We start from the raw sequence: 11,587 nt of genomic DNA on the forward strand, positions 1-11,587 counted from the left end.
GTTGCGCCCGCTGAAATGGGGATAAATCAAATGAGTGTCGGTGTTAACAATATCTTTCCTTCTCGGTGACAACGAGATGTTGCGATTGGGAGAATGTTTACTATAGCCACAGGGCCGGGTGTGTGGGGATCTCTCGTTGGCGTGGGGTCTCTGAGAGCGTCCTCCTTGGGAAACGCGCAGGGAAAGGGGTGAAAAAAAAGTCGGGGAAAGTGGCCTAAGGAAGAGAGGTCGGTTCCCCACGATTACAGGATGGTGGCATCTCAAGTTGTGAGGGGACGCAGGGAGATCCCTTCTCCAAAGGAATTAATGGACAAGTATCGGAGGAGGGGTGTGTGGAGCTGCTGCCATGTTCTTCCAGCAGCAGCACAGAGGGATGGATGACCCCACAGACCATTGGCTATACCTATGGGTTATCAAATCCCAGCCAGACCCGCTGCACTTCTATTAAATTAAATGTGCGGAGCCCATTGGGCAGCGGGTTATTCGGGGAATCCAATTCTGCTATCAGTAAGCCCGGATTTAAAAAAAAAAAAAGAAAAAAAAAGAAATGGTTTCTAATGAAGCATGGCATTACACAGGGCTGTGATGGAGCAGCCGGGCCATTGTTCCGCAGGAGAGTGCTTTATGCAACGCAATGGGAACGTGAGCAAAGTTCCTCTGCCGGTGTTCTCCCTGCAAACAGAACCAGAATGTGGCAATAGATGCACGAAAGCTCGCAGTGCCCGTGCGGAGGGGCTGAGGCTGCGAGGGAGAGGAGGGAGCTGTGGTGTCTGGATGTGATTTCTGCCGAAATGCCATCCCAAATTACGGGATCAAATCTTCCAGCAATATATTCGCTGACAGCTTAATGAGTACAGTTTCGCGTTGTGAGGATGATGCTCAGACCGATGGACCTCATTTTGGGGGGCGCTTGGAAACCTTTTGAAAATTACGCTCGTGGAAAATGGGGAATTTATGGCAGCCCTCCCCCCCCCCCGGCTGAATTTAGCCGCAGAAAATTGCCGCTCGTGTTCCGCACTTTTGCAATAAATACGAACGCTTTCCAGAGCGGAGGCTTTAGTGAGCCATTGGGATCCGTTAGGAACGAGTCGGTTCTTTTAACCCGATGCGAAATAAAGCGGAGGCAACAGCAGGAACAAACCAATTTGTTGCCGGTGAGCCCCTGACTGCTGCAGGAACGTGACCAAAGCGTACTCCTCCATTCCCCCTCTGCTCTGTCTCGCTGTGCCCTGCAGAGATTGCGGTACAAATCGCTCCGTTCGCGTCTCAAAGACCCACGAATTAACGGCGCTGCCGTAGTTTGTGAGAGCCGAGTGCCATCTGTTTTAAATCCTTACCCAGCCCGGCCCTTGGTTGGTTTTTTTGTTTTGTTTTGTTTTGTTGTTTTTGGTTTGTTTTATTTTTTCTTCCCTCTCTGTAAAACGGAATGGGCAGGGTGAGTGCGGGAAGGCACAGAAACAGGGGAGTAGCTGCGAGTATCCGTTGTGCGAGGGGGAAAAAAATACGGAGCTTTGGGTCGCTTGTGGATTTTCCCGTTGCTGCCACGGTTCGGCTTTAACAAAAGGGACCGGTGGAGATTTAGGAAAATCGAGGAGACGGTGAAAATTATTTAATCATAAATATCTCGGTGGGATTTTAAACTTAACAGTCCTCCCCGTACGGAATACGTGCAGAAATAACACAAATAAAAGTATTATGCCACACTACATTGACTTTATGGGTTTAGGGTGCATGCATAAAGGGATCATATTTCCCCATATAGTTAAAACACGAGAACTGCGGCAGTAGTCATTTCTGAACATTTCTCAATTTAATTATACTTAAATCCAGAAGCACTTTAGGCAAGTTACAAATGAGAGCACGGAGTATAATAAAACCTGTAATAAAGCAACTTAGTACCATCCACCCGGAATCATTGAGATCAGGCACAATTAACGGGAGCATAAATCCAAGGCAGAATGGAAAATGTTAGGATCAGTATTATTGTTGGACAAAGACTAGAGGAGGAAGTAATAGTTTTTTAAATGGTAATGCCTGCGTTTTGTAACGATTGCGAAACCTTCTATCTCAGCAGCGCTGGTGTTAATTTGTAAACACAGCCAGGCATTATATCGCCTGTCACTTCTTTCGGATTTAGAAAAAAAAAAAACACAACAAAACAACAACGCTATTCCGTTTGGCTTCCTCGGCACGTTGCGATCGAACCCCATCTGCGGGCAGACAATGGGGGGAGCCCGCCCGGGGGTGCAAAGCTCGCCCCGTCGGAGCGGCTCCGTGCGCCCGGCTGCGGCCGCTCCTTTGTGCCTCGCCCGCGGCGGGGAGAGGCGGAATGGAGGGGAGGGAGGGAGGAAGGGAGGGAGGGAGGCAGGGATGGATGCGGGGCCCGGGGCTGTGGGACGGCTCTCGGTGCCCGCCGCGCTCGCTGACCGCCGCCTCTCGTTGTGTTGCAGCACGTAGAAGATCCCGGCATCAACATCCCGGACCAGACCGTCATTAAGAAAGGTGAGAGGCGAGCGCGGGCGCTGCGGGCCGGGGTCGGTAGGGCAGCGGGCGGAGGGCACGGCTCGTATCGCTTGCCCGAGAACAGCGGGACCGCAAAATCCGCTCCGGTGTTTTCGGCGCGTCGGGAAGCGGCTCGGTTTCGCGCTTTGCCCGAAGCTCGGGGCAAATCGTTGTCGGTAAAGCGGAGGAGAAAACGCCGCGCTCCCCTCCTCTCGCGGTTCCGCGATCGAATCGCGGCGGCGCTCGGCCGAGCTGCCGGGGAGCGGGGGGCGAAGCGGCGGCGGGGCCGCGGGATCTCTGCGGCTTTGTGCCGGGCGGACCGGGCACGGACAGCGGGCGGCCCCGCGCCCCGTCCTCGTCCCCATCGCCGGCCGCCAAGCCTTTGTCACATCAAATTAGACGCGCGAGGGATAAATCTGAAGAGATGCTCTTTCCGAGCCGACATGATAATTGGCTCTTTTATTAGTAATCTCCAGAGTTCGTTTAACTCCCGGTGTATCCATTAGCCCTCCCCGAGCTATTAATGTCACAAGCCATCCATCCCCAACCCTAGGCCCTCCGCCTCGCGCTCCCGACTCCTGCGCTGTGCCGGGGCCGCCCGCTGTGTTTCGGTGTTTTGGTTTTTCTTGTTTTTCTTGTTTTTTTTTTTTTTTTTTTTTTTTTTTTTTTTGCCTTTTTTTTTTCTTTAATTCTCGCTCCGGGCCGGGCTGGCCGCTCAGCCCCTTCTCCCCTCCCCACCCTCACCTCCCGCTCCTCCCTCCCTGCAGGCCCCGTGTCCCTCTCCAAGTCTAACAACAACGCCGTCTCCTCCATCCCCATCAACAAGGACGCGCTCTTCGGCGGGGTGGTGAACCCCAACGAGGTCTTCTGCTCGGTGCCGGGCCGCCTCTCGCTGCTCAGCTCCACCTCCAAGTACAAGGTCACGGTGGCGGAAGTGCAGCGACGCCTCTCGCCTCCCGAGTGCCTCAACGCCTCCCTGCTGGGCGGAGTGCTGCGGAGGTGAGGGGCGGGGGATAGGCGGGAGGCGGGCGGGCGGACGGCGGCGGCCGAGGGGGCACCGAACCGCGCGGCCGGCCGCCCGGTGACCGCTGCCGTCCCGACGGAGCCCCGCGCCCGCCCGGCCGCTAGGGGGCGCGGCGCGCTGCCGCTGAGGCGGCCGATTGGGTTGGGGGCGCTGTAACCATGGCAACGCGGCCCGGTGTGCGAGGGGTGGCGGAGGCCGGCCGCTCCGCCCTCGTGGCGGTGGCAGCCCGGGGTGCGGGGTTGGCGTCAGCGTGCTCTGTGGGCGCCGTCGGGCTGTGATCCAGTGCAGACAGTTCGAGAGCACTCGGGCAGGGAATAAAATTAACTAGCCAAACTTTCATCCTAACGCGCTGTCTCTGCCGTGCGGAGATCAGACTCTATGCGATGACGGCAAACTTTCACATCAGCCTGCTCAGTAACGATAGGATCGCAGAATAGAACCATTAAGGTTGGAAACGTGGCGAAGATAATGCAGTCCACCATCCCCACCGTGCCCACTAACCAGGTGCCACTGCCACGCGGTTCCTGAGCACCTCCAGGGATGGTGACTCCCCCCCCCCCCCCCCCGGCAGCCTGTTCCAGTGCCTCACAACTCTCTATGAGAAGAAATTTTTCCTGATATCCGACGCAAACCTCCCCTAGTGCGACTTGAAGCCATCCCCTCTTGCCTTACCAATGGAATAACGCAGCTGCCCTGAGACATGTCCCCTCTGGGCTCAGAGCAGGCTGTCACCTCAGTCACTGCACCGCTCCATCTGTGGACTTGGCTTTCCCCTCAAAAACATCCCCTCATTGTCCCTCTGGTTCGGCATTTTGGGGTGCTGCAGTCCCTCCCGCCCCTCCTCTAACGTCCTTCTGTTGTGGCACAGGGCAAAATCCAAAAATGGCGGGCGGTCCCTCCGAGAAAAGCTGGACAAGATAGGGTTGAACCTGCCGGCCGGGAGGCGCAAAGCTGCTAATGTCACCTTGCTCACCTCGCTGGTGGAGGGTAAGTGCCTCAGCCCTGCCTGTGGTGCTGCACAGTGGGACAAGGCTCGGTGTCTTGGCTTGTTTTTTTGTGTTGTTTTTTTTGTGTTCTTTTTTTTCCGAGTTGGTGCTGCCTGTTTGAAATTGGAAGGGTGTTCTTGTGGTCGATCAGGAAAGGATGGTTGGTTGTGCAGCTCTGCCTTTTGATCTAACTTAAACTTAAAACGAAACCTGCAGACTCGGCATTGAGCTCAGTCCTACCAGCACTGGGCTGAAAGTTGCAGGGAGCAGAGCTGCTGCCGCCCCTCCACAGTGGGCAACTGAAATGTCAAAAAACTGCAGCTGCTTTGGGATTCATCTCCCCCTGCCCCCAGCCACATAACAGTAAATCATTTAAGTTTTCTGACATCTGCATTGGAGAAATGCGTGACCATTACTTCCTGAATTAATTTGGGAATCCTTGACCTAAGCAGTGAATTAATGGTGTCCTGAAAGCCTCCGAGTTGCACCCCCCCTCCCTTTTGGTTCTCATTTTCTGAACATGTGTTCCCTTCATTATATCATTCCTCTCTGCTTTGGTCTGTCCAGAGAACGCACAACTTACTTTTAGCACCTTCAGGTGCCCTGTGCTTTCAGAACTCAGCGGTGAGAAGCCTGAGCCTTTGCTGTTCTTTAGTTTTGAATCAGTTGCTTTGTCACATTGACTGGCACAAAGTAAACCCACGCCCAGAATATAAATCCTCCCCCTTTCTCTCTGCTTGTGGGTTTCACAACGTTTTGGGCCAGCTTGGTCTGCAGAGTGCTTTTAACCTCAGCCCCAAGCTGCGCGGGTTCGCGTTAAGTTTGGTTGCGTAGGAGGGAATTGGTAGCTCTGTTTTGTTATCACTTTGCATTCTGGTGGAGATGTTTCATGTTGAAAGGGATGGGGAAAGAAGCACTGCGCAATGCTGGACTTGAGTTTTTTAAACATTCAGGTTAGGTCGCTGCACAGTGTTCATGCTGCATGGGAGTGAGCTGCATCTTACTGTCTTTGAAAAGGCTGTGCCATTGCATCAGCACACCGTAGTAACAAATTGCAAGGGGAAAACTTCTAAAAAGTCTGGCTTTGGTAGATGCCTAATATTTTGGGGGATGTTAATGAATATGGAGAATGTTTGTAATCTATTGTTCTGTTTGGCATTGGCGTATAATTGCTTTAAAAGAGTGATTTTTATGAAAACAAAAAGCAAAACAGAGGCCCGATCTCCCTCCTTTTGGCTTAGGAGCGGTGTCTGGTTTTGAGGGGATGATAGTGTAAACACTGCTCGGGCTTTGAGTCCCGTAGCATTTTCTGGAGTACTGTTATTGTTTATGATCCGCTCCATTTTATGGAAACAAGCTCACTGGACTGAGGCTTTGAAGCTCTAATTGGCGCATGCGTTCTTCCGGAGCTAGAGCTAATGGCAGGAAGCCCTGCAGTAAAAACCAACTGGTTCAGGAAATTAAAACCAAAGATTTGAAAATCAACAAAACAGACAGACTCGGTGGAATGACCCTAAAATTCTCATGGTTAATCGTTTGGGGGGGAACATATAATTATATGCGATCAAGTTAAATTTTAAACACTTAGCTGTTTAATGCGTTTTATTTAGAAGAGCTCTAGGAGTAATTATGATCAATATTAATCATTGATGCATTGCGAAAGAATATAGAGACGTGGCTGAGGCAATCAAATATTTCCGGAGTAAATAGATTTGAATGAGCTGTGTATAAATGGCTGCGTGTGCACGTGGCTGTGTAAATGTAAGCACACATTTGAGGTGCACGGAGCCTGTCTGGCTAAGATCTGTTTGTCAATGGAAGCTTGAAAAAAAAAAAAAAAATTGAATGTGAGATTTCACTCGTAAAGATTGTCATGAAAATACACATTTGCATTGCCCCGGACTGAAGCAAAAGGCAGCTCCTACAAGATAAGATGGGATTAGCATTTCTTACTGTACCTTTTTGCAGAGATAGAAAGAGAACCGGTCCCGTCTTTTAGAAGAAAAACCCAAGTAGAAAGTCGTGCTTTTTTTTGTTGGTTTTTTTTTTTCTGATGTATTGTTGCCTCTGTGCTGTGTGTACTGATGAGCTGTGTGTTTCCCTCCCCATCCCCTCCCGCCTCTCCCTTTGCAGGGGAAGCAGTGCATCTAGCTAGAGATTTTGGGTACGTTTGTGAGACAGAATTTCCTGCCAAAGCAGTAGCTGAATTTCTCAACCGACAACATTCCGATCCAAACGAGCAAGTCACAAGAAAAAACATGCTTCTAGCTACAAAGTAAGACGTTTACCTTCCTAGCATGTGGTTCAGTTATGAGGGGAGGGCGACAGGCCCGGGTTTGGAGCTTTTATTTGCAAATGTTTTCCACGTAGCTGGTGGCTGCTGGTGTTGCGTTTTGTGGGGGTTTGTTTGTTCCCTCCTGCTTCAGGAGCTCTGCATAGCTCAGCTTGGTTTCCATCCAGTCCATCTGCATGGATTTGCTTGAGAGTGAGTTGTGGATATTGCAGATGGATGTTTGGTTAAAGAAAAAAAGCAGTAGTTATTCAAAGCAAAAAAATATTCTGGGTTCTCTCGCTTAGCTTATCAATCGAGGTAGAAGGGGGAAGGCTTCCCATTGACGGGAAAATAAAACTGGCACATTAAGCTGATTTCAGATCATTAAAATCTGCGGCGGTTCTTTCTTCCTGAGGATCTCAGCTACTTCGTGAACGTAGGGATATTAAAAATATATTTTAAATGCCAATCTGTACACAGTTAAAATGCTAGCGGGGTTTATCATTGGTGGGGCTAGCTAGACTTCCAGGTGGCGCGTGAAAGGAGAATGATTGTTTTGATATGTTTGCTGGAAATTAAAAGGGTTGTTTAGTGGCCCTTAATTACCAGTGGAGGTGTCACGAAAGGGCACAGTGCCAGAGGGCGCAGGCAGAAGATGGGAGCCAGTTTATGGCTGGAAGACATTAACGCGGGTTTCAGAATCCAAACTGTTTCAACGTGCCTCTAAGCCCTCGCTGTAAGGTGTGTTATTTCCCCAGCCCTTTGTGCGGTGGGCGGATGGTGTCACCTAACTTCTGCACCCTGCCCTCGTATCCTCCCTTCTCACGTCCCTGGAAGGAAATTTCCAGAGCCCGGTTAGCGTCAGCCTTTACCCTGTGTGGAAAGGTCCCTTTGGATTTGGAGATAGAGATGTATATATATAAAGTGTTTCGGAACACCCTAATTTAAAGCCTCGATTCCCCTCTCTTCCTTCACCCTTTCCTCCCCACGCACATGGGCGTGTTTTAGCCTTGTGAAGGAAGAGGCCCGAGGCTCTCCAAATAAGAGTCTTCCAAAACGTGAATAAATCCCCCAAATCCTCTTTGGATATTGTGGCCCGTCTCCTCCGTTCCACATTGCTGGGGTACTTTAAGCTGCGTATTGATTCAGTTCCAAAATCCAAAATCTGGGAAGGGATGGAGGTTTGCAGGCAGTAGGTGAGGGGTGCAAGACGGGGATCGGTGGGGTGGGCGGGAGCTGCTGTGCTGTGCGTGCTGGCTTTTTGTCCGTGCAGGCTGGGGCACGATGCGCAGTTGTGCACGTGTGCGAGGTGAAGGGAAGAGGTGGGTGCTTTGCCCACAAGTGTGAGGATGGGGGAATGCTGTGTAGAAGAGAGGAAGCGGGGGGGAGCGAGGGTGCGTTTGTGCACTCGGGGGCAGCGGCCGCCTTCACCCGCAGGCTTGTGTAACCTAGGAGGGAGCGTGGCTTTGCTGCTGACGGCGATGGTTCATTTCTCTCCCTCTCTCTTCCCCTCCTGCCCTCCCTCTCTGTGTCTCTGCTCCATTTGTGCTATAGACAGATCTGTAAAGAGTTCACCGACCTGCTGGCTCAGGACCGATCTCCCCTGGGGAACTCGCGGCCCAACCCCATTTTGGAGCCAGGCATCCAGAGCTGCCTGACCCACTTCAACCTCATCTCGCACGGCTTTGGGAGCCCGGCGGTATGCGCTGCCGTCACCGCCCTGCAGAACTATCTCACCGAGGCGCTCAAGGCCATGGACAAAATGTACCTCAGCAACAACCCCAACAGCCACACAGACAACAGCACCAAAAGCAGCGACAAAGAGGAGAAGCACCGAAAGTGAGGATTCCCCCCCACTCCTCTCCCTTCCCCCCCTCGCAGCCCATCAGTCCATTCATCTCCCTCCTCCCTCTGCCCTGCACCCAGCACCCCAGGCTACGGCAACAGAATGAGCATCCTTCTGCCAATCCTGTTCTCTGACTCTGCGGGACTGCTCTGCCCTCTCCCCGCACCCTTCCCAGCATCCGCATCTCCATTTGCTCCCTTTTAACTCGTTCCCCCTCTCCCTGCTGCCACCATCGTTTTGCTACCCCGGTTTGGAGCCTAAGAGAACAGAAAACAGGGGGACGGAGCCAGCAAAAAGTAAAAGTTCTGTCTTGAGTTTGTGAACTTCTTTTTTTTTTTTTTTAAATAAAACAAAAGGAGGAAAACAAAACAAAACAAACAAACAAACAAAAAAAACAAAAGGACTTTTTTTTTCTAAAAATATATTAAAAAAACTAAAAAAAAAACTAAAAAAAAAGGAAATAATACTTAAAAAAAAATTCTATGAACTGGACTGAATCACCACCTTCCCTTACATAAACTTCAGTTAAGATTGTAGCCATATTAAAAGAGAAAAAGGCGAGAGAAGTGCGACAGCAGCAGCAGCAGCAAGCAAACGAAAGGCAAAAAGGACTGATGACGTTTTATCAGTATTGCGAATAAACTTGAACACAAAACACAAGCAGTTCCATGTCATATCTTCAGTTGTAGAACTTTTTCCTGGCAAAGGTAAAGCGACCAACTTGAACTTTCTATTGCAACATGATTCACGGTTATTATATAAGGGAATCAGTGTTCATGTATGTATATATTTATTTATGTGTAATTTAATGGGAATTGTAAATATGGTGAGTCTGTTTTAAGCCTTTTTTTATTTATCTGGTGATCTCGTTTACCTCTTGTTTAGTGGGTTTTAAATCTTCCCCTCTTAGTTCATCATGTGGTTCATGGTACTTATTTAGATATCAGAGGTTTTTTGGGGGTTTTTCTCTGGGATTCATCATTTTTAGCCCTGTTGTAGCATGTTAAAGGCGACAATGAAGCAGCTGAACAAATAATAAAAAAAGAAAACACATGGATTTTTATATATAATTAGTATGACATTTAGTTTCTCATTGAAGAAAAAATAAAGTGATGTTGGACCCTGGCAAGATTTTTAAACATGTTAGTGGTTTTACAACCCTTATATGTTGTGAAAAATGAAAGAAGAAGTTATTTTCATCCGCTGTCCCTCTCCCCAAAGCACCATCAGAGCAATAAATTAATACTGTCTTTTGAAACAAGATTTAGCTTTTTTTTTTTGTTTTCCTTTTTCATTCTTTTTTTCCCCTTCCTTCCCTTTTCTTTTGTTTTTGGTTTGGTTTTGGTTTTTTTTTTTTTGTTCTTCTTTTTTTTTCTTTTTTTTCTTTTCCAAAGAACTTCACACATCCAGGACCACCTGGTATCCTGTATTTCCACTGGCCATATTGGAAGCAGTTATAGTTGTATTGTATTGAGTTGTGCCGGCAGTAGTTTCCATGCCTGTCAATGTATCATAGTCCTTTGTTGCCCAGATAAATAAATATTTGATACGCTTTATGTCGATTTTTTTATTCAGTGGCTGTCTTTACCCAGGCGTATTTTTGTTCTTGGCAGTATTTTTTATTCAGTATGGTTACAGTAATTGAGTTTAACTCTCCCTTGACAATTGCTCCTTGCAATAAGCAGCTGAACCCATTGTTTCCCTCAAGTATAATAAAAACTTACTTTCAACTTGGAGTTCAGAGCAGGGTATCATTTAGATATTCCACCGAGTCTGTATTCAGACAAACGACACAATAAAGCACAATGTATTCTTTTGGATAAAAAAACTGTCTGTACTGCTAACAGAATGACACGCTATCTTTTCTTTAACCAAAACATAATTTTATTTAAAGAAAGAAAAAAAAAAAAAAACCAAACAAACAAAAATAAAGTTTTATTTTATTTATGTTGACCTCTAGGTTTTTCTTTATGTTTATCCGCAGCGTACAGAATTATAAAGCCTGTGCAGTTTTGTACGTGTGGTTGTCCTGCAGGAGAGAGCAGAGAGAAAAGGAAATGGTACCTGTCTCAGGAAAGACATTATTAAAGGAATTACTGCTAAGCAAATACTGAAAATGAGGCGTTGTGAAGGGAAAAGGAACGTGCAGGCGAATCAGAACCGGGTGCTGGAAACGAAAAGCTCCATAGCTTGTGCCTGCTTGTGTCACCTCACGGCTGTGAACTTTAGTGCAGTCCTGCAGCAGACTGATCCGTTCTGATGGGCGGTTTGTGTTTGGGCGGGAGGCGCAGGTTGGCGTTTTGAGATGGCTGCCCCCGTTTGCGAGGAGCTGAGGGTTTTAGCTGAAGTTTCTTGTGGTGGTAAGGTAGGGAAGTTTGCCCTAAAACTAACGATGAAGGAGCGTACGTCTTGTAGATGGGTTGTAAAAACGTGTGAGATCCCGCCTTTGAATCTGTTCTCCTTGGCCCAGGGGGTAGGTGCAGTCAGCATCGGGCTGGATTATGTTATATCGCAGGAGAAGGGACGAATGCGGTTCGGATTGTAAAGGCCTTTTAAGGAGATGGTCTCCTTGAAGTGATGATGATATTTTGGTGCTGCTGGCTGATTTTTCTCTTTCCCTTTCCTGCCTCTTTCTCTCTCTCTCTCTCTCTCTCCCCTCCTGCTCTTTTTTTTTTTTTTCCTTTTTGCTCAGGCAGAAATGGTGGAGGTTAAGAGGGAGGTGTTTACAATAAAGCTGCAAAGAGAATTAACATTTGCTCATATATTCTGACGTTTGCTAGGGCTGGTGAAGCAAAGCATTAGATAAAGCCCAAGATGTTTCATTTTGCTTTGGTAATCTACTTATGGGAGGCAGTGTAAAATCAATCTTGCCAAGCAGAAAGAGAGTTGGTGGCGTCTAAATTCTATTTTCGAGAGCCAGCCAGTTTATAAAAGCCCTGAATATTTTTTTCTTATAA

The 11,587-nt window shown here is 48.5% G+C and overlaps 1 protein-coding gene across 4 annotated transcripts in view; it reads left to right on the forward strand.

Moving 5' to 3' along the window:
• TFAP2A (transcription factor AP-2 alpha) overlaps window positions 1–8,627 on the forward strand; it is a 14,192-nt gene extending 5,565 nt beyond the window's left edge. For all 4 annotated transcript variants that reach the window (XM_042835450.1, XM_042835449.1, XM_042835447.1 and 1 more), the window contains 5 exons: window positions 2,451–2,502; window positions 3,270–3,501; window positions 4,395–4,513; window positions 6,646–6,787; window positions 8,339–8,627. In XM_042835450.1, the coding sequence (XP_042691384.1) occupies window positions 2,451–2,502; window positions 3,270–3,501; window positions 4,395–4,513; window positions 6,646–6,787; window positions 8,339–8,627 (834 nt within the window). The remainder of the gene's footprint in view (window positions 1–2,450; window positions 2,503–3,269; window positions 3,502–4,394; window positions 4,514–6,645; window positions 6,788–8,338) is intronic.
• The last annotated feature ends 2,960 nt before the right edge of the window (window positions 8,628–11,587 follow it).

Source organism: Centrocercus urophasianus, unplaced genomic scaffold (genome assembly GCF_019232065.1).
Source record: "Centrocercus urophasianus isolate 14NV4802_14NV808 unplaced genomic scaffold, USGS_Curo_1.0 seq_528, whole genome shotgun sequence".
In the NCBI taxonomy this organism is placed as follows: domain Eukaryota; kingdom Metazoa; phylum Chordata; class Aves; order Galliformes; family Phasianidae; genus Centrocercus; species Centrocercus urophasianus.